This window comes from Poecilia formosa, unplaced genomic scaffold (genome assembly GCF_000485575.1).
Source record: "Poecilia formosa unplaced genomic scaffold, Poecilia_formosa-5.1.2 Scaffold105, whole genome shotgun sequence".
Taxonomy (NCBI): Eukaryota; Metazoa; Chordata; class Actinopteri; order Cyprinodontiformes; family Poeciliidae; genus Poecilia; species Poecilia formosa.
In genome coordinates, this window is record NW_006800044.1 from 1,265,937 (window position 1) to 1,289,874 (window position 23,938).

Here is a 23,938-nt window from a genome sequence, read left to right on the forward strand (position 1 = left end):
CAGGGATCTTTTCTGGCAGGACAGTCCACATTTCATGTTCCCTCAATTGCTCCTCCTGAGTTGTGTGAGGAAGAACGTCCTCAGGTGCAATTATTCAACGTCTATTCCCATTTCTCCACATGCCTATCCGCTAGAGTGACTGCCGTCCCGTCTTGTGTCTTTGCCGCTGTAGCAGCAGACAACAGTAAACACATACATATATAGTACTTGTGTGCCAGACTTTCACATAGGAGCCCGCTCTGGACCATCCCTCTGTTGGCTCCAGCAGCATCGAGATGGATGCAAACTATCACACGACTGGGCAGGTGGCAGCTGGATCAGGAAGCTGCTCCGCAGCAGGCCAAATGACCACATGCATGTCAGAGCTGCCCGTATATGAGGAGACAGTGAGGTGGGCGGTGACGACTGGCCGGGCGAGCAGCCCGCAGAGGTCGGCGGGGCGGAGCCACATCTGTGTTGTTGAATTTAACTTTTTGCTTTTTTTCATTTTTTATTTTATTTTTGTCCGGGTTTTTATCGCTGTGGCTGTTGGCATTGTTGTCTTCCAGAGTGGCATTGTTGTTCAAATTTCCCCCAGGGCAGTTAATTGAGTGCACAAAGCCATCTGGAGTACCAGCTTGCCTATGTTTTTCCAGAGCGGAAACAGGCGGCCCCTCACTTACATTTCTCCTACTTTGCGTTTTCCCTTGAACCTTAGAAATGCATTCGATATCAGTCACCTGTTCACGCCGCGCATTGAACGCAACATGAGACGCTGTGCACTTTTACTTTAGTGCGCGTGGTTGTGTTGACACTTGGCATTGCGGCGAACACGATAGCTCATGTATGCGTCTGATTTCACTTCCAAATGATGTTGTACTCTGGCTGTCCAAACGTTGTTACTGCTGTCAGTGTGCTTTTGTGTGAAAGTGGCTCTGAAGATTCATTATGCTTCATTGCTTTACTGTTTGGCGAGTATTTATTTTGCAGCACTCGCTTATTGCCATTAGGATCTTTGCCAAGCAGTGAATTTGACATCATTTAAAGACGTCCTACCCGAGCACCTGTTTGAAGCTGGTTTTAATGCAATCTTGTCCTGCAAAATCACTTGCACAGCTAATTTATAACCCAATCCTTGCAAAGATGCTTGCAAAGCTGTTTCTTTTTGTAAATAGTTTTCCGCGCTCTCCCTCTGTGCGGATATCTTAAAGTGTCAGGCATACAAGAGAATGACGCTCCTAATCTGCAAAGCTATTAATTAGTCGCCAGACTCTTTAACTAGTATTTATCTTACAACAAAGTTACAATTTTATGGAGCACATTTTTTTATTAGCTATGTAGCTGAAATTCAGTAATTAAAACTCAGAGCTGATATCTGCCTCCTGGTAATTTGACAGAGTCATACTGGATGTTGCACCGCCTGATATTGCTCAGTCTTGAGTTGAACAGGTGTTTTACAACGTGCGCTCCTTGGTTTTTCTCACCTGTTTCTTGCGATTAAGCATCAGTTGTATTTGCTGCTGTTGATGACTTTGACTAGGCGTCGGGCTCCGGAGGCCTGTGATATTCAGTTGTAGTTCTGCATGGGACTGGTTCTAAATATGGATAAATGCGAAACATGGCATTTCACAAAATTTACATCTTTAATCAAATATAAACTGAACATGAAGATAATAAATTAACTCATCAGACAGTCGGATAACGTTAAAATATGCGATTTACCATGTAGAAAAACACAAACACCATTTATTTGGCTCAGAATATTGTAATTGGAAGATGTTTTTCAACATAAATGCATGAAAACTAAACCTCAAGAGGAGAGATGTATAGAAAAAAATGTGTAAAAAGTATATTTGGGGAGAATGTAATATTAACAGACCTTTTTGATTGCAACATGTGGATACCACAAAAAAACAAAAAAACAAAAACAAAAAAAAAAAAAAAAAAAGGAAATCCTATCTGTTTAGGCTTTGATCCAAGCTTTGGGAGCTTGGCGCTGGAACAACATTGGAAAACAAAATTACAAAATTAGTGCTTGGCTCTGTGGCTTGTCTTGTTAAATAACAGGGAGAGTGTTGGTACCTTATTGTTTGTCTGTGCCTGCAGTGATATTTTTAAGAACTAGCTCACAAAAAAGTGACATCTCTCAGATGAGCAAACTCATTACCCTGAAGTTGAACTCTTGCTTCAGGAAAACATTTAAGAGGTCTCTCCATCTCTGTCAATAAGTTATGGCCTTGGGAGTTCTGGGCCGCAAGTTTGTTTCACTTAAAATTACTGAAAGGTGTGTTTTGCCGAGAACTGAGCACCACTGACGCTTCACTGAATTTACTTCACCGTTTCTTTTTCTTTTGTGGAGAAGCTGTCATTACTTAGACTTTTCTTACATTCAAAAAGATCCCTAGGTGGTAAAAATACTCTTCATGTTTTTTTTTTGTTGTTTTTTTTTAAAGGAAACACATGGTTCTTTTCACATTTCCGGCAGATTAGAATTATATGCTGTGAAAAGGATGAAATTACTTACCCCGCCATTCCCCTGCCTCGATCAAAGACGAGAAGAAGTAGGAAGTGCACTTTATGCTAAGTGTGCAAGAAACAAGTGAAAAGAAATTTGTATGAAAGTGAAATACAGTTGCTGCCTCCCTTTTTATGCGACTCTGCTGCATGTGGGTTTTAGTGGAATTGAAAGGCTGCAGGTTGTGCAGACAGCGATTGGCTGCCTTTATGTGAGTGGAATTGACAGGCAGCAGAGCGGTGAAGCTGCCACAGGGTATGTGCTTTAGCGGAGTTGATAGATGACGTTTTTTTCCCCCCACTCTTCCTCTGGTGATTTGTGACACCACAGGCAGTTTGGAGAGGACTCAGTCAAAGCGACTTAACTCAGCTGGTCAGGGGGCTCGCATGCTGCAGCTGTCAGTTAGCTGAACAGTTTATGTTTGTGTGGGATGTTGTTTGTGGAACCAAAATTATGGCGGCTGTTGAATGTTGTACTTGTGACCTTTGAGAGAACTCTTGGTTGTCTTGCTTTCAGAGCTCTCCCTCCTGCTGGCAGTTTGGTAGAAAGCACACAAGACTGACCCCTACCTGAACCAGGAAGTGGCACTGACCACCTGTAGCTGCTCAGCCATGGAGAAAATCAGACATTTGCTGGAGTGTTTTTTCTTTATATAGCAAGTAACTTTTTGACACACATTTTCAACATCACATACCTTAGCTAATAACTCACACTTGCGAGAAGCAAGTAAATGTTCTGTGTTTTGTTGAGAATAGAAATGACAACAATCTGAGTCAAAGTATTAAGTGGGATTATGCGAAATTAAGATTAAGTCTCCCAAGTATTAGTTTCTAAATTGTAAGCATAAGTTATTTGTCAAAGGATTTGCATCATATTGATTTACCCCTGCCTTTTCTCTGTGCTAAAACACCCAGAAAAGAAATTATTATACATATTAGCATTTTAGGATCTGGTGGGAAGTTATAGCCTATTTGTTTAACTTAACTAATTTGCAATATCAAAGAGGCAAAGGTGTGTCCAGCTTCTGGATAATAGTCAACGGCAGGGAAAAGATTTGTTCGTCTTTAATTATACGTATTTTTGATATCACATTTGAAGTGTTGGCTTGTCCAAAAACAATAGAAACAAACTTACAATTTAACAAAGAAACAAAACTTGGATTAGTCAAACCTGTGCTAACTAATCCTGGTTTCTGGTTCACTGATTACTGACAGGTTTTTGACTTCTGTAACCTTTATTTCAGTTGCTAAAATGAAAATAATTATTTATTTGCTTCTTCCCCCAAAGTATTCCTTTTCTTGCAAACCTATTATCATGTATCATTTTGTCTTGTGAGCTGCGTGTGTCTTCACATCCTTACAAATATGAGTTTCAGTTCTGCAGTTGATGAAATGTCTGCCTAATTTTTCCCAAATATGAAGTAACTGCCTTCACAGCAAACTAACTTCCCACAACACTTTTAATCAACAGATTTTAAACAGACTTATTTCCTCCCTGCATCTTACAGTCCTTTAATATGTTGAGGACATTTTGTATAACATACTGAGATTCCCAGTCATCCATCACATGACAACCCAGCCTGCTTTGGTAGAAGGTATCTGGGCTTCTCTTTCTTTCTTGAGGATGTTTGACCTCTTATGCAAAATTCGTCTTCAGTTTTGAACAAAGTCAGAAGTAACAGGCTCGTATGTTGTGGCCAGAATAACCGCACTATTACGGCCCTTAAAGTCACTAACGGAGCAATTTCAACCAAGATTAGAACTGAAGAAGACTTGTGCGCCATATAACTTCAAAAATCAAGAGTTTATGGCCCATTGCCTTTTGTTTAAGCACCCAGGAACTCCCACAATCATCGCTTTTGTTATATGAAACTGCATAAAATCTTTGACTCTAAAATCCAAAGGTGCTTTTATGAAACTGGGACCGAAATCGGAACAAATCCCAAACTGAGCCACCAGATGCTAGAAAATGTTCATTGCAATTAAACTGATTTATTTTATGCGCCTTTCAGGCGTTACTCTGCTGTCTCGTGTGAGATGTATCCAGTATCTCACCTTGTGTTGGGATGCAGCAAGCTGCACAGCTGAGATGAATGTTAAACAGTCATCAGAAGAACTGGCACAACAGTCTAGCCTGCGAGAAGACATTAACTCAAAATAGACCATTTTGGAAATAAGCATGATAATTAAAGCCTCTTATAATCAGTACGAGATGAATTTTCCCATACCCCCCACGTGAAAAACCACAGGAACTTGGAAGAGGAATAATTGATGTTTCCTTGTTTTTCTGTGTGCAGAAACAGGAGGAAACGGGCTCAGGCTGCTCCGGTCTTGGTGTCCTTGTTTTTTTTGTTTTTTTTTTCCTGTTGCCCCCAGAATAGCATTGAGAGGACTGATATGGGATGAATAATGATTTTAGCTTTATTCCACTGACACCTGTGACACTTTTATCATCAGCTCAGCATCAGGAATGAAATATTGTAGCAGTACTTTAAAAGAGAGGGCAGAATTAATTTTAAGATGAATTACAGCCGCCTGGTATCTTAGAAATGAGCATGAATACAGGTGTAGGAGGCTATTGTGTCATTGTTCATCCTCGGAAAATGGAAATGGGGGAATGTTCTTGACTTGGGTGACTTAACATCGTTTGATGCCGGGCCCAGTGTAGGAATAATCACAGGAAAGTTGAAGAAGAGCAGGGAGGAGTGCAGGGCACCCTAATTTGATTCCATCTTGAACCTTGCTTCATTAAAACAGTCATACGAAGGCGACCGTGAAACCAACACTTATATTAAAATCATTCTGCTACTTTGATCCTCTGCCGTAAAAGGATTAGTTAGGCAACTTCAAAAGACAGCAGAATGTAATTTTTGTTTCAATATTCACTGTGAAAGTCTTTACCGATTTAGGAACCTAGTCAAAATGGTAATGCTTAAAAACAACGGGCAGCAGGGATCCACACTGGGACCCCACTGGTGACATGCACTGCACTTATATACATGATGAAACAGCAAAATCCTGTTTACCTGAGGAAAGACGTGGGTATTAAATGATCCACATTTAGTGCAGATAGAAGCAAATCTTATTGTGGTGTTTATGCAGCACATGTAGCCTCTATGAAAGGTAAGGAAGCCGCTCATGCAGGCTTGAGTATTTGTGCTATTGTTGAAAAAAGCTCCACCAACAATACATGTCCGTCTAAAGGTTAAAGTTTTTAGTCTTGGATATGAAGATTAAATAATCAATATAACCCTTCGCCCCCAAGCTTCCTCCAGAACAGTTGTTTTCCTTTGACGTAGGCTATTTACACAGGGAGATAATAACCGAATGGGTGCATGTGTTTCAATTACAAAGTGCAACACGTTCAGTCTGTAATTGTTGTTCTTCTGGTGTGACAGAATAACATGAACTGAGAGTGAATTGTCCACTTGTTCACTGTGCAGCTCAAAATAGATAAATCTGTCTTTTTCCAATTATTAAAGGTTTTTACTCTAACAGTTCATCTACTTTATTGGGAACAAAAAAAAAGTCATATGGTACAGCGACAGGAGTTTTAGAGATGGTAATTATCAAATTAAAGTCGGCTCAGGACTTTTGGAACAGAGCGACAAGGCGTTAATATTACTTTATATGAAAAAAAATCCTTAGAATTCAGTCCCATCTTGGTCATTTTCATAAAGTCTGTTCTTCCCTTCATCTTTCATCAGAAGCTGTCCCGCAGCACATCGTTACGCAGTCCACCCCGAGCCGCTCTGCCGTACTTGCTCTCCAACCCATTTCTTTCTTGGGCTGGCTTCGTGTCCCACCCTCTGTGTCTGACCGGCCCCATCCAGCCACCAGGGTTGAGTTATTAATGCCTGGGGAGGCAGGGGGATGATTTCATTGCGTATTCAGGTGTGGGGATGGATGGCTTTCAGAGGCAGCTGGGGGAGTGCTTAGGAGGAGAGTCTCTGTAGAGAATAAATATACCTGTCTCCTGCTGATGCATAGGGCCACACTCGCAGCAATGCAAATCAGCCACTCTATCTGCTTCCACCCATTCCCACCTGGATCCCCCACCAGCCACGCACTTACTCACTCTCACCGGATTTAGATGAGAGTTTCTGTGTGGAGTGGAGGAGCTCTCAGCTTCCCAGCATGGCTTGATACCGCTGTGTTGTTGCAGATTCAACAAGCATCCGTGAGCTGTTGAATCACATTACCCAGACGACTCGACAACTTCTGCCGTTCAATTACCAATCCTTACTTCGTAAAAGCAGAAGTTAAAACCGAGATGAAATCAAAGCGTGCGATTTCTTCGAGCGTGCCCTTACTATTTTTGTTCCAAACAGGGGAGTCACTGCAGCTTATGAAGTGTTTTCAGTCGGCTTTCATCTGGTAGCAAAGGCTAGAGGACTGTAGGGCTGCACAAGTGCACAGCTGTACGCACTCGTCTCTAATTTTTCTTGGTTAATATTTTTTTTCATGCGTTGCAGCTCTACATTCCTCCCACATTTCATGTCTGTATCAGAGGACAGTGATATATAAAAAAAAAATAATAAGAAAGCTAAATCAGCAGTGGTCTTGCCTTATTGTTTCTGTTTTAGATGCCTTTCTTTTCCTCTCGCTCTCCATGAACTTTGTGTAAAAGTAGGACTGAGTGAGGATAAACTACTCATGCTGTTGCTAGGATCCAAGCTATGCTCACCACTTCCTGCTGCTAATATCCAATATGTTTGCTGAGCTCAAGGGTTTAAAATGCAGCCCACAAACCACTGGATGACGTCACGGTGGCTTCCTCTGTCTTCTTGGTTATGCTCCCTGTTGCAGCTCTTCTTCTTCTTCTTTTCTTTTTTTATTTTATGGTAACCAAATCAGAAATCAATTTACTTGCAGCTCCCACTTGCCCCCCCTTTTTTTTAAACATTGAACTTTAACTGGAAAACTTCCCCGCTTATTCTTTAACAAGTCTCCTAAAATAATAATGCACGTTATGGCAAATGCAGGTTGCAGAGTTCGTGTTGTTTAGTTTGAGTGAAGTGCCAATAATAACAGTACTTATAAAAAAAATAACTTGTTTAAAGCAGCCAAAATTGAAAAGTAACTGCAAAATAAAGTAGGAAGAAAATGTTTGAACCATGACAAAGTCTTGGTGGGGAGTTCAGAACATTTGGAGAATTTAGGTGCAGGTAAAAAAGGTGACTGGGAGCTACAGCATGTGACTCCATGAGTTTATGTTCAAAAACAGTTTAACTGGTCCATTTGGACCAGAAAGCATCATTTTGCTAGCAGTGGTGTTGCTTTTCAAAACGTCTTTCCAAATAAAGATCAACTTTACACATCTGAGAGCTACATTTTGTGTGCGAACAGCATTTTTGACATTTTGCAAGAGATTCTGTATTGCGTTTAGGTGTAAGCTGTGACTTTCTAACAAAGTATTTCATTATAATAAGTCTAGTATGGGATACTTTATCGGTTTTCAGATTTTTCATGTTTCCTTTTCGGAGATGAGCATCCGCCCCTGGTGACCCTGCAAAGATAAGCAGGGATAAGCCAAAGGATGGACAAGTTTCCTATTCCTTCTTTCTCAAAATATGCCCTACATTGTGTCGGTCTATTAATAAAAATCCCATTAAAACGTTGTGAAGTGAATAAACACTTCACTTAAGTTCTTATTGTAAAAAAAAAAAAAAAAAAAAAAAAAAAAGAGCTGTGGTGAAAGGCCTGGGACTCTACTAAACCCCTCTACTAGAGCTAATTTACCTCAAGCTTACATCCAGATCTTCACTACCTAGGTGAGTGTCTGGTACTCAAACAAGTGCTGCTAATCTATAATCTGAGCAAATACGGCCCTGTTGTGGACTCTCCAGTTTTATTCAGCTCACACTCAGTACTGAATCTTTTAGAAGCCACTGGGAGGATTAACTGCTGCATTTCAGATCAAAGGATTATGTTTGGTTTCCAAAAGAAATCATGTCATTCGTTTTCTTTGGAATATTGTTTTTTTTCCTTAAAGAAAGTGGGTGTTTTAGGATTACAATTTCATGGCTGTGGTCTCAGGATATGAATACCTGGCTGCTAATGCGGGGCAGAGAGAGTGTGTTTGGCCGATTGATGCTTTTGAGTGGAGTTTAGTTGAAGTTGCGTCACCTTAAATGAACTTGACATCCTCGCGAATATTGACAGTCTTGTCTCAACGTTTTCATTTGCATGACTGAGATTAAATAGCGTAGGAATGCAAGGGATAAGAGGACTAAGATGCCAAGCCTAATATGAAGAGCCATATGTGACACAGACGACTGATGCGAGCGCAGAAAGACTCACAGCCGTGATTAACTGCGCGCATAAAACCAGGCAACCTATTTTTTTATGTATCGCCACGAATGTAGCGGCAAATTGAAGTGTCTGGTAAACAGCCTTCCACCTTCTTTTATGTCCTCACGAAACGCGAGAGGAGTTATTGCACCGGAACGTGGCTCATCCCTTCCACGGCGTAAATCTGAGGTTATTCTGGCCGGCCGGCGAGTCAGGAGTGTTAAAGTGCTGAATTATTTATGGGGATCGAGCGTGGATTCACAGTAGGCATTAAGATTACTGTAAAACAAAGTTACGAAATGCTGAAAGTCGTTGAAGCCTTTAGGAATACTCCCCTGGGTGCCAACATCAACATTATCATCGTTATCATCATCATCATGAGCTCTACATCATCTTGCAGCGTGTTTAAAGATTCATTTTTAGTATCTTTGCCAATTCTCAGTTCATAAATACCAATTCCTCCTAGGTCATAAGAGTAATTCTTCTTTTCAGGACCTAAGAAATAGCTATTATTTCTTAGAAAGCCTTTGCAGATCATAAGAGCAATATTTTATTGATTTTTCTTTTTACTTTTTCGTGCAACTATTTCTTCGCTGAAACCAAAGCAAAATGAAACGATCTGTATTAAAAAAGAAATAAATAAAAAAAAACTAAGCAGTACAAAAATAAAATTGTGTCTTGCACTTTATTTTAGTTGATCAACCTAAATCCTTTCTGTGAATTGTTTGTCCTTGAACAGTTTGAAATTCGGTGTCAAAGTTTATTGTTTTGAAAACAATTGAGTAAATTTTCTGGAGAATGGTAACATTTTGTGGTTCAGGTTAAGACATTTGTGCAAAAAAATATTAACGCTCCTTGAACATTTTCAAATGTTAACAGTTTCCATTCATAAAAGCCATTGTCGGCTATCTGGGAGTTTTGTGTCTCAGACCAAAGAAACAAAGTAGGACATCGTTGTGAATGAAAAATGGCACATTGGTTGTTCATCATTTTCTACAAACAAGAAAATTTGAAATCTACTATTACAAATGCAAGGCTTTTTAGGGTTTAGAGTTTCTTCCAGCTTATCACATCTATAGATTGGAATATTTGTTCATTCTTCTTTGGAAAGTAGCTCCTATTAGATGAAAAATGCTGTTTTAAAATATTACCGTTATTCTAACTTTGACTTGTGTAGGTCTGGACTTTGACTGGGCCATCCGAACACATGAATACCACTTAATCTAAACCAGTGGTGTCCAGCTGCACTGCTGAAGGACAGGTGTGCTCCTTGTTTTAAATGTGTGCCTCCTCAAGCACAGCTGATTCGGACGGCTGAATTATTCCCTTGGCATGTCATTATGTTCTGAGAATGAATCATTCATCTGCACCAGGTGAGCTAATTAGGGGAAGATGAGAGCATGCAGAACATTGGCCCTTTAGGAGTGACATGGATGCTACCGATCTGAAACGCTTTATTGCAGCTCTGGGCATTTATACAGCATGTTTGTGATTACGAAGGTGAACCTCCATCTAATCTCGCTGTTTGTAGCTTCTGACAGATTTTCTACCTGGATTGCCACCCTTTATCACCTTCCCTTCAACTCCCACCAGGGTTCTTGTCCCTCGCTAAAAATTGATTCCCACAGTATGATGCGGTCACCGCCATGCTTGAAAGTGTGGATGGCACAATCATGGATTTGCTGTTTGCTGTGACCCAGAATCAGCTGCACACATTACATTACATTACAGTTTTCTTCACAAAGCCTTTCTCCTTACATTATATCCGGATTTGTGGCGTTCAGGACTGATAAATTTCCTGCCAATAAATTACTGCACTTTTGTTGATGTTCACTGTTACCATGAGTCTGTTGCTTCTCTGATTAACACTGTCTTTGGCTGGCCTGTGTGCTCAGGTGGGCATCCGTGTCGATGTGGCATATGCTTTGCATTTTCAGATCAAAAGATTGGGATATATTTTTATAACTTAACTTGCTTTAAACTTCTCCACAACTTTATTTCTCGTCGGTCTCCTAAGGTCGTCGGTCTTCAGCTGGATTCATACTGAGGCTAAATAAGACACAGGCACATGTTGTCAGGAATGCGTCGAATTCTGTTTTGGGATGTAAATGTTTTGGGTAGAATGCAAATACATGCCACCCTTTCAACACGCCGCTTTATGTTGATTTATCAAATAAAATTCCAGTGTGATAAATTGAAGTTTGTGAAAATGCTGAGAAAATGTGAAAACGCTCGATTGTTATGAATGCTTCTGCAAAGCGGCGTAGATATGTGCCTTAACCTCAACTACAAAAAACCTCAGCAGCATCTAAGTTTGGTACACACAGTAAATTATGCTGTAATTATTCAGCTAAAAAATGACCACTGACACCCCACACACCCCCTGGTCCTCCACAGGGAGCAGCGTAGGGGAGTGTGTTTGTGATGATAGATGAGCTGGATCTCCCCATCGCGCTCTGAGGAGTTGACATTCCCAGGCAGCTCGCATCCCGGATTCCTTCTTCTTTCACGATGAGACTTTTGCAGGGAGGAGTATGCAGGCTTCATTTACCGAACCAGCAGGGAATAATATAGTGCCAGCATTTGGATGTGTCAGGTCCCATATCTCTGGCTGTTCTATTAGAAATAGACCCCGGTGTGGCGACAATTAACCTCTGGCCTCGGCAGCAGATCTGTGCAGTTACAGCCCAGTGTGGGGAAATAAATCAAACCTAGTGAGAGAAAAGCAGACTCTTTGCTCTCATGGTTGGCTTCTACTATCATCCACTGGGCTGATCTTACACGGTGTGCTCTGCAGTTATCATATCCATGTCATCACTTCAGGGAAACAGAATGTTACAGATTCGCTCTAGGATAGGGTCTCATCCTTTTTTTTTCTTTCAGATCAGCTCTGGACCAATTGCAAAACATATTTCTGGATTAATAAGTAGGTGGTTTTCCAATAAGATAATGCAAGAATAGTTCATACCCAGGTGGGCCATTTGCAGTTTTAGATATTGTTTTTACTGTTTCTGTAACGATTTGGGTCGTTTTGTGCCTCTGTTGGCTGGTTGTGTGTTGATAAAAGGAGGTAAAGCACATTCTCAGGTGGCACCGAAGCTTTAACATTTAATCACCTTCAATAGATTACCTTAAAGTGGGGAAGCACCCCTCAGAATATTGTGGCTGACTTCCTATCTTCAGTTTTTGAAAGGTTCTGACCCTCTACTGCCCGGTACCGATTTATTCTTAAGTACAGTATTAAAACAGATATGAGAACAGTGTATATTTTTTCTAGCCTTCCTGCTATGACCGGGCATTTTTTATTTAAATTAGAAGTGGAGGCAACTTCACCGTGCATGTTTAAGATAGCGGTTACTATTTTTCTACATGGATCAAATTATTGCTGTTTGCATTTTAAACAAGCAGTTTCTGTGTTTCTACATGCCTAAAACGGTGTAGTCTTATATTAACTCTGAGATTTCCAAAAGATTGCCAACATTTCCAAACCCAACATGTTCTTGAACAGACTGAAAGATCAAAAGAGCTGAAACAGAGAAGCTTTGCTGTAATGCACTTAGACTTACTATTATCTTAATAAAGTTTTGCTCTCTCTCTCTCCCTTTCTTGCAGCCTGAATGAACTACAGACAGGCCATAAAACATAAAATTAAATTCTCCTTTAAATAGCTTCTTACTCCCAAAGAGCATCATTGTATGAATGGTGCTCTGGGCAAGACGATCATTTCTGCATTTCAGCACCTCACCCACTATGCATAAAACCAGAACCATTAAGAGCTACAAACTCAGACAGATCGGTTGACAAAAGGTATTTATAAAACAAAACAAACACTAAAGTGACACCATCTCCAAAAATATTGCCAATCTGTAAAAAGAACACATATTATTCTACTGTACATGTTAAACACTATTTTTTTATTCTATAGACATTATAATTGACTGTAATATAAATTGATATATGCTATATATCTTCATACACACACTTTTTTGCAGCTACTTGTGCTGAAAACTAGATGCAAGATGCTGATGTATAAAAAAATCTAAGTCTAAATCACATTTTGTTCCTGTTTGGCATCAACTGGGAAAATCAGGCTGTTACAAACTCTGGCTTTAAGCCAACAACTTTTCATGAACAAGAGATTTAGAGCTACATATTATTATCATGAACAACAAACAATAATGCAGAGCAATCATAAAAATGTTGCAGATATGATGCAGTTTAAGCCAAAGAGGAAAAATCCTATGGATTTTTTTTCTGTTGCTGCATGCTAAACCACACCGTGACTGATCAGTCATGGTGGTCTAGTCATGATCACCATTTCCTTCTTGTAATTAAAGGAAAATTAAAGTATAGTTATGAGCCAGCTGACTGGCAGTGCGCAGTAAAAGCTTGCAGAGATGCATTGCTAAGTCATCAGGCTCCATGAAGCTTGAGAAAATATCCAGTCACCCTGGAGGATTCTGCATTTTTCCAGCCAGCTGGCCAATAAATGTGCTACAGTTTGATATTTTATGAAGTAGATGAAATGCTGGTCAACTGTTTTGATGGGTCAGAGAAGGTTAGTTATTGTTTATGTAAGGCTTTTCTGCTTATAAACATTTCTAAGATAAGAAATACATAAATGATCGTGGCTAAAAGCTGCTCTATTAGAATGTTGTTTTTTATTAAAAAAGTTTAGTCTACTGATTGTAAAGGTGTGTGTTTATGTGCTGTCATTTGATTTAATTCAGTTCTTATTTAAGCCTTTCAAAGCAATAGACCATTCATTTTAATTGCTCTGTAAACATCTTTCCAATGTCAAAAAACACAAATTACATTTTTATTACATGTTTTCATTCTCACCCAAAATAAGAAAGCTAAGATATTGAGTTCCCTAAAGCTTGATATTGTAAAACAGACAACTTTGTGAAAGAAAAGCAGCTGAAGTCTATGTCTGCGATGCAAAGTTTAATACTCAGTCTCAGAAAAGGAAGTCAGTAAAACACGCACACACAGAAAGAGGTAAAGGGCATGGAAAAAAGACGAGCACAGTCCAGATAAATCCCAAAGCACACAATGAGTTGCTTACAAAAGTGCGGGAACAAGCACAAGGGAGCCAACAAGGAATAATAAAAAAGAAAGCAGCTAGAAAGTTTGAATGAGTGCAGAGTACAAAGACTATCCGAGAAGCAGCCAGAGAAACCCTGGGGGCCTACATGCACTGAGTAATGACCCGATCGAACACAGGTGTGGCACAAACCTGCAGGGAAATACAAGTACACAGAAAGAGCTAAAGATGCAGCTGGAAATACAACAGAAATTAAACAACAACAACAACAGAAAAAACAACCAAAATATCAATCTGTTCATTTTTTACTATTAACAGTTAATATACATGTGAATAATTGAAATTTCATATGTAGTCAACGCATTAAAGACCTTCTTGAAATATCTTCGAAACAAAACCATCAATAGTTACTATTTTTACAGCAGCCTGAATAAACTCTGCATGACTTTAACGACTGGAAATCCACATGAGTAGTTAAAACAACATTTTCAATCCTCGCCACAGTGAGTCTGGTTCTGCTTTTCTCCGCGGACCGACGCATTGGAAGCATTTGGTTAATGGCAGATTAGAGAAAAGACTGAGCAGCCGACCACAGGGGTCACCTTCAGGACCTGCTACTGATTATTCCTATCATTAGCATGCCACGTCTCATGCTGTCCCACTCTAATTATTACTGACACAGGCTTCGGGGTCATATGACAGAGCCATTCCAAACTGCCCACTGCAACACCGTAACTCTCACACCGACAGGAATGGTGAAACGTGGCAACAGATGTGTGGAACAACGACCAAAACCCATCAGCTCTGCTCCCAGGACCCATTAATGTTATCATCGTTTAATATCATTAAGAAAAAATGAGGCTTTTTGATTCAATAGATGGCAGACTGAGAAATATTATGATAATAGCAACATTCCCCAAAGGACCTGCTCACTCTGAGTGGTACTTTTATCTTCATATCCCTTCACATGCAGGAGCATCGCTGTCTGTCATGTTTAGTTTTAGTGGTTCAAGGCAGAAATAATCAAAGTGTGTCGCTTAATATCTTTGAAGGAAACTTGGTTCTTGCCACTGCTTTACAGGGGACCTGCAAAATTGTCATTTTGTACATTTTTGTGCTTTCATTTGGGTCTTTACTGCTTCTAGAAACAAAAAAAAATAAAATAAAATAAAAAAATAAAAAAATCTAAAAATTCAAAAACTGTCACTTCAAAATGAAGTGACAGTCGGAGGGCACTGCCCCTCTCCTAGCAACCCAAGCGGAGCTCGAACACATTTGGTCAGCTAGCTTTACCGCTGTACAATGGCCGCATGTCCATGTGGATTCGCTCAGTCATGGAGGCCAGATCAGCTTGGCTTCATTTTGCTTTTTAATTACAATGTTGCAGCCACATTGCCAAAGAAAACTGTAGTTTGTACAAATCACTTTACGATGGACTCTTGAAAACGACATGGCAGAATTTACTAACAGAGCTAGCTTGACGCTGGGGGAGAGCGAGGCAGATTTCCAGCCCAGATAATCAGGATGCAATGGTGGTGTCCGAAACCACAGCGATTTTAAAAAAAAAAAAAAAAAAAAAAAAAAGGCAGTTGACTTACTGTTCAGAAACCGCTGTTGCGTCCTGCAGGCTCCGCTTCTTCTGCTTCTTGGTTTGACTCATCGATTTGACGATGTACTGTTGTATCCGTTTGCAGACATTTTCACATGTATAAAGTTTAAAAACTGATTCGGGGTGCCAGCAGCAGCTTATTTGCTTAACAGTGATGTAGCTCATGTCTACTACTAAGACCCACCATGCATGCATTTGCATTGAAGCCAATACCATTAACATGGCATGCCAGAAGGGAAAAATTAAGAAAAAAATAAATAAAATCTTGACTTTTTAAAGTGTTAAAGCCCAATGTAGCATCTACTCATTTGCTCATTTGCAAACAGATTAATATCAGTTAACTTTCTGTAAAAGACTATGGTCTATCTGAGCTTTACCATTCAGAGCAAAATCCATCACTGCTTGGGGTCACCTGAGTTTGGGCCGACCATCTGAGTCAGGTCGAACCACCGGGAAATGAAATACAAAATCACTTGTTTAACAAGACTTTTACTAACTTCAGCAGATCAGCTCAGTTTCTTTATATCTTGATATTTCACTGACCCAAATATGTTCAAAGCAAGCATATTTTTCCATCAGTGCACTTTTGAAAAACTTTCATAAAACCCTGGCAGTGGAGAACCATACTTCTTTTCCCTGCTATGGTTTTACAGTCAAGCTACTTTTGTGTAAGAAGGATAGTGAGTTATTCTGAGTTCACTGAAAATTCGAGACATTCGATTTTTTTTTTTTTAGATTGCATGCCCATTGAGGTTTAAAGTTGAACGTTTGGCCACCGTGTGAAATCCCAATCTAAACCCAGTCATTTTTTATTACTGTTGATGCTTTTTTTCCCTCTGCTGAATGTGTGGGCAGTGAGGTTGGCAGGTTCAGATGGTGTAATAGGTATATATTTCACGGTTACTATGTTAAACCATCACACCACAGCTCTTGGTGCTCTTCTTTTTATACCAGAACTGAACTACAACAAAGCTGTGTCACATGAACAGCTAACTGTGGTCACTTTTGTCTACTTAAGTTTGGCATTTTAGTGCTGGGAGCTGTATTTTAAATGTGGTGAGTACCCATTCTAGCCTTTTAGCTAATTCTGTTTTTGTTTGTTATTTCTTTTCTTTCCTTTAGCTGCTGGCTGCACATTTGAAGAGGACTCGGATCCTAATCTGTGTGACTTCACCCAAGGGGAGGATGATGACTTTGACTGGATGTTGTTTCGGACATACAGCTCGCCTTCGGCCAGCAGCGACCTCTTGAGGGGTAAGTCCTCCTCTTTTCTGCTTTGGCTATTTTAGCCAAATTTTCTGATACAAATCACAAAGCTTGTTGTTCTCCGAGACTACTGGTGAAAATTGCACGCATCCCGTTGGCCAAACACGAGGACATTCAGTAAGCAGCAAGTAAAGTTGATCAGTGCGTAAACCTCAGTGGCAGGTTTCCAATTTGCACAGGAGTGATATCTTACCTGTCGGGGGCTGTAGTGCTCCCAAGGTGCCAGTTTACTGCTCCTGATTTTCAAGTCAGTAGATGAGCGAACAGTAAAGTGGTGTCAGATTTCTGGTCTATAGCAATTGCCAGAAACTCCAGAACCATTTCGTAGGTGCCGAAGGATTAACCCAAAGTTAAATTGCGTCAGCTGTGTTTTTTTTTTTTTTTTTTTTTTTTTTTTTTAATGAGAATGCAAAAAAAACCTGACAAAGTTGGGTTATATGAGTGGCTACATTTTGGTGTGAGAAGTTAGTCGGTGTTTTGTTTGGTTCTCAATCTCGGCAGCACATAGGACTCTGTGCATGATTCCTATAATTAGTCCTACAACTGTAATGATGTGGAAATTAACAGATGCAATTTCACAATTAAAAAAGTAAAATTAAATTGCATACGGACAGAGGATATTTACAGAAATATTTCTATTCAGAATTGATCACACAGCAAGTTTATAGATAGATTTAGTGTGGATAAAATTGTGTGAAAACTGTGAACAATGTGTTTTCAGATTAGGTCAGAAATCGTCGTTTAGAATAAAAGAATGGACACGAAATTGGATTTTACTGCAGCACAGTTTCAATAATCATGCGTCACGTTAAACGTTACAAAAACCTGCCAGTTTGGTTCTGTTCCTTGTAAATGATGTAAATCTGTAGCATGTCTATGTTGGATTATTGACAAGCATGTCAAGATGTTTGAGTTACAGAAGCAATCTTGAAAACTTTTGGACTAATGATGGTTTATGTATCATTGGTAACACTTTATTTGAAGGGGGGTGAATAAGACTGTCATGACACTTTCATTAACATGTCATAACATGTCATGAACATGAATAAGCCTTCATGAATATTTATGACTGTTGTCATAAAGCGTCATTCGGTAAATTATGACACTTTTATTACAAAGTTGACATTATTCAAAATGTCTTTGTTATGACAACTTGACATTAACCAGGAAATCATTAGTGTTTAAACTTTACCTTTAATAACATAAAGTTACCTAATTTTTAAAGTGCAATCAGTAATACTTTTATAACAAATTAATATCAGTAAATATTCATAAATATTCATGAAGGCTTATTCATGTTCATGACAGGTTTTTATGACAGTGTCATGTCACTCTTATTCAACCCCCTTCAAATAAAGTGTTACCGTATCATTTTATGCATTTTATGATTTTCTCTCACATGTGAATTTCTTTATACCTCCTACTCACATGCAGCCACTCAGGATAGTACATAATTGGACCATTAAGATCTTGGCAAGAAGGATAACCAGATTACAGTATTTTTATGATCTTAAGAAACTAAATGTGATGAACTTTAAAAATTCTTGAACTTATTTAGGCTTAAGTGCTCCTTATGTGTTTGCTGACCTGTTGGGGTCACTTTGAGCAACAGGTTCAGTCATTCATTCAGCTTTCAGCGCGGTAAACCCTCTCTAGGATGACTGTAGAAGTGGTAAACATGGGTAATTCGTTGTAGGCAGAGCTAAAATTAATCTCTGACTGCAAACACTTTGGATTAAAAGTGAAAAAAAAAATTCTTGAGCAAGATCTACTATACATAGTCATGAAGGATCACTACCTTTCTTAATTTAATAATAATGTGTTTTATTATTGGCTATGTTAGTTTGGTGGGTTGGATCTTGATCGATGAGATGTTTTATATTTACATTTTAAATCTCTTTAAATTCTTTCTGTTTTTATGTGTCTGAAAGACCATCTATGTCACCATGTAGGTGGTAAAAGTTGACGTGTATTTGTAAGTACCTGTCCCTACACAACATAAATCAATGAGTTAAAACTTAAATATTTTTCCTTGGGAGACATTTAAAATACGTTTTTGTACACTAACACCATACAATGTTTTGTTGTTGGGTAAAAAGTTTACTTTCCTTACATTGTTTTTAATGTGTTCTTTTTCTAAAATTTACCAAACTGTACATTTTCTGAATGCTTGGTGCTGTTCTTAGTTTCCACTCTCCGAGACGGCAAACGTGACTTCATGTTGCACAAGTGGTTATTTCCAAGTGTCAGAAAAGTTGGACTCTGTGCAACTCCTCTTACGTTCATGTCTGATGTCTTTAATTCATCAAGCTTAATGAAGCCCTCACCCTGTTTTTGTCTGCATTCTGCCAACCCCAAGGATAATTTTATGTTAAGCAGCCTCACAAGACTAATGAAAGCCAGCCCTTTCCTGCCATCATCCTCTCTACTGGTGACTGCCAGAGGGATACGACATGCATAGTTTATAAGCCGCTCCTCCATCTCCGCATTAACAAATACCTACAGGGGTTTGGCAAAGGGAGGGCTGCTGTTTCAGGTTCGCAGCAAAAAGAAAAAAGAAAGAAAATAAAATCATTGGCTACAACGGCCAATGATTTAAAAGCGCCTTTTACCGAAAAATTTGCAATATGATTTAGAAATAAACATCCCTCTGGTGTAGCTAATCAATCAGTCTATCATATGGTAATGAGAATTCAATAATCCTTTGACAAAAGCATGCATTGAAGTGTTTATTGTACAAGTGTAGCAGAGAGGGAACAATCGTGTTCACTATGAATATTACAAGCTCGTCGGAGGCGATGGACATGATTTGATGGCCAAGGAGACAGTTAATATGGCAGATATGAAGATAGATAAGCTGAGTGGAACAGATACAATCTAAACAGAGTTAAATGGATGTCCCAGGGGGAGCATTCTGTCTGTTTCAGAACCATCAGCTCAAGTAGCCTTTTAAAAAATGGTCAAAAACATACTCGAGGGGGAAATCAGGCCTGTTTCAAAGTCAGCTTTTTTTTTTTTTCTTCCCATTCTGATTTACAGCTTGAAATTTCTCAGGTTTTTTTTTTTGTGTGTGTGTCTACAGGTTGTTATCCAAATACAATCCTGAGCTCGATAAATCCCGCATTTAATTCAGAGCCACACCTCACTCACCTCTACACCATCAGCATTCATGTGAGAATCCGCCTGCAGCCGCTAGCCCATTCACAGCAGGCAATGAGATAATTAATACTTTCCCCTTTGGGTTTAATTAAAACTCGCTGCCGTGGCATATACAACAATCCAGGGCCTTCATCGAAGCAGACTGGCGCAGGTGGAGCAAGGTAGGTACTGTAATCTGTGAGTGACGACGAGCCGAACATCAATCAGTTCGGAGTTCTGGGAGACTCGTTTGATTTGATGTGTGGCCTGCTTATCCTTCAGGAACGCTTTAGGAGAGCCACTCCTGTTATTCATCTTCTAGTGGCTGTATGTACTACATGTCCAAGCTGACATTTTCGGCGTTAATCATGCGTGATAACGTTGCTGCAGGTATGGGAGCACAAACTTCTTGCCTCCCCGTCCTTTTTTTTTTTTTTTTTTTTTTTTTTGACCTAATCCCCCTGTGTGCGGACTGCTAATGATGTATACATCAAGCAGCCGAGCCGGAGAGGGGCGGGGGAGAACACAGGTTTTATGAGATAAGGCTATTTACACTGGACCAGCATTAACTTTGTGGGGCTGAGAAATTGGTGTCGAGGGAAGATTAGTAAACACAGCTGAGATAGCAGCAGCTTGTAGGTCCCCGGAGAAATTAGAGACGACTACTCCCATGAAAGAGAAAATAGTCCTGGAAAAAAAAAAAAAAAAGCCGAGGATAGACCGCGGAGAAAGATCTCCATAAAAACAGCACATTTCATCACAGCCGCCTCATTTGGACTCGGATTGAAGATGTTTGAGTGATATTGATAATCATTTGTCCTCCTGCTGTTTTAACAAACGAGTCAGGCGTGCAGGATGACGACCTTTGAGAGAAGAAGTGTTTGCATGTTGAGTGAAGCCGCTTTTACAGCAGTCAGAGCTGTTGTGGCTGAAAGTTATGAATGTGCTGCGTTATCCGTTATACTTTAGTACGAAAGGTTTGCCTTTAGGGAAAAATCTATTCATCATGCTTAAAGGGAGAACTGTGATGTATCTTACTTTGTCAGGTGTTAAATTTTAAATGTTAGCCACCCAGATTCTCCTCCTCTCTTAACACATTGAACAACTCATGCAAAATCCACCATCTGCACAAAGGCTCCATGTACGAAGGTGTGATCAGAGAATTAATTTGGAAGTTAATTAGTTCATTTTTGCGTGGCGAGCTTTTTAAAGGCCATTAAGCCAAGTTAGATTTCAGACTGACCCTTTTTAACCCACATAGTTGTTTATGCATTAGGAAAATAGAAACAATAGGCTGATTAGGGAACAAACAGACCAGAAAATCATAATTTTATCAGATGTTTTTTTTGTTATTATTAATTTAAAGTACTAGCAGGGAATGCATTACACAACTGTCTGAAGGACAAATTGATGTAAAACAAGCATGAATCTTAAACTGTCTTTAGCATAATTTATTATAAATTGTCATGGTGACAAGACTGACTTTTCTGAAACAACAGTTTCTATGTGTATTCCAGAGAGACTGCAGATTCCTACCTTAAGAAGGAGGTTTTCTTATGAATGCCAAGCTTTAACTATGAGAGATTTAGAACGCTTTCAAATAAAACAAAGCAAGTTGGTCAGACTTTGTTCACCTTATCTACTGAAAGTCTTGCTCTTTCTCACTCTCACCCAGCCAGAACAAACAGCAGACAAGCCTGGACATGCTATAGAAAATACAGTTTTCTATTTAATCGCCTCTAAGCATCTTATTGCTTCCCCGACTTTTTTTAAACACATCTCCGATAGTAAAAAAAAAAAACACCTTTGAGTCTTCTTCTCTATGAAACAGAATTAGAAAATCTATTGGACGGCGTAACAATCATTCACCCTGGGGGCAGCGGAGATAGGGGAACCGAATCGTTTCTCTTCTCAAAATGCAGAGAAATCAAAACAAAATACATGTGTACGTTTTCTCAACTTAATGGGCTGAACCAAAAAATAAGAAAACTCATTAGGGCTCTTAGCATCACACCATCATATTAATCTAAAAGGTACATCTTTAGTTGAAGACCAAAAGTGGGTTAAGAAAACCACAGTGGAATAATAAGTTGCTGCATTTTCCTCGGTTTGGATTTTACCACCAGTGGTTGTGGAAAGTTCACATTCATCAATAAACACTGCAGAGCTGTTCCAATATATGGGCAATACTTTCTCATTCTATCCAAACAATGCTGCCCTATTTGTTCTATGTATTAATAACATCTTTAGCAAGGCTGATTTATTGTTTGCGCTTTCAAAAAACATACTTTTTAACCAAGTCTCCACCGAGCTCAGGATTTTCTCTTCTAATATTTAAATAACAACAAGGATACGCAATCTGTGATTCATTACCATCCAGGGGGAAGGGCAGAAGTAACATATATTGAGTTTATCCCTTCAGAAATAATGGACTCTGACTTCTCCAGCAGCATTTGAACTGGAGCCCCTCGATGGCTGCAGCGACCTTCGGGTGGAGTGGGAAACGCTGCTGCTGTCAAGCTGCAGTTATATGAACAAATGGTTTAAACTTCTATTTCAGCTCACAGTGACCTATTCCGGGAGAGGTTGGAGACATGACTGAACATTACTCATAGACTGGACCTATGAGCCAAATGCATCGTAGGTGTTGGCATGTGGACTGAGATCTGGGTGGAACGCTACCTTTATATATATATATATATATATATATATATATATATATATATATATATATATATATACCACAGTGAAAAGTCTGAAACCTTTTCTAGAGATTGTCTCTCAACACACCTACCGTTTTCACGTCTGAGTCTGAGGTTTAGTGCTACTGTCCTGTTGCTAATACTCATATCCATACACTGTGCCGTCACATAAGTGGATTTATTAAGGATTACGTGACTCATCAATTCACACACAAACAAATTAAAATGAATGAAGCGTTATTATTTTTCTTTGTGGATTACAAGCCGAAGCCAGTAAATAATTTAGAGGCACTTCATTTAATAAAGTCTAAATGAAGTTTGTTCAGCTGCGGTTTGCCATCGAATGGTTTTCTATCAAAACTAGCTGTGCAGATTACAAGTAATTACCCCAAGAAATCTGTCCCAGAGAGTTTCATTATTTTACATTTTGCATTAAAACTTTTTGAAGGCCTGATGGTGGGGTACATAAACACAAATGGGTTTAAAACTACCTTCCCATCCTCCCTGTTTGACACATTTGCTCAAGCAGTACCTTTTATTGTACATTTTGAAACCACTGGGCTTCATTTTCCAACCGATTTTTACTGACGTTTCTGAAAACAGTAGCACTGACATGTGCTAAAGCCCATTCTCTGACCACATGTAGCATTACAACCCTTCAAAAAAAAAAGTTACTTTCATTTTAGTTTTCTTTATGTTTCCTGTATCTGACCAAACATTCAGGAGAGCCCTTTGCTTACGTCGGGTTAAACTCCCCCTCAGAGCAAAAATGGGTTAATGCACTCAGCAGATTAACCCTGTGCCTTATAAGTATTAGCCGTGAGCACAGTAGCTTTAGCTGCGAATGCTCTAGACCCTCTCAATAGGCTGCATTTCAAAGACGTTAAGACCCACATGAATCATAGCTTCATTATTCAGTGTCCCGGGGTCAGACCCTGGTCATTGGGTCACATGCCACTGCAGTAAGCTCTCTCTAATAACTTTTACTGAGTTTACTCACATAAACACACACATTCTCATTGGTGTTCAACCCTCTCTGTGAAATAGGAGCTGGACAGTACCTTTCTGGTCCATGACATCCGTCACCTCTCGCACGTGGTCGGTGTCATCCGTTCGGCGCAAGCAGCTACACTTTACTGTTGACATTGACCTGAGATTTATTTGTGTCTTGAAGACAAGAGTCGGAGAAGGAAAGCAACCTTGGAGAGAGGTTGTTATCAGAGCAGTGCAGCCATGCAATACTTAATTATTCTGCCCTCCTTCACCTGCCCCTTGAGGTAGTTTGAATTCACCGTATATGCTGTAGATGCTTTGTATAGGACATTATTTAAAAAAAACAAAAACAAACAAACAAAAAAAACATTTCTGCTGTTTTGTACTTCAGATGCT

The 23,938-nt window shown here is 39.5% G+C and overlaps 1 protein-coding gene across 4 annotated transcripts in view; it reads left to right on the top strand.

Annotated features, from left to right (window-relative positions):
- Positions 1-23,938, top strand: part of ptprub (protein tyrosine phosphatase receptor type Ub) — a 223,992-nt gene that overhangs the window by 49,926 nt on the left and 150,128 nt on the right. For all 4 annotated transcript variants that reach the window (XM_016675036.1, XM_007559577.2, XM_016675037.1 and 1 more), the window contains exon 2: positions 16,566-16,697. In XM_016675036.1, the coding sequence (XP_016530522.1) occupies positions 16,566-16,697 (132 nt within the window). The remainder of the gene's footprint in view (positions 1-16,565; positions 16,698-23,938) is intronic.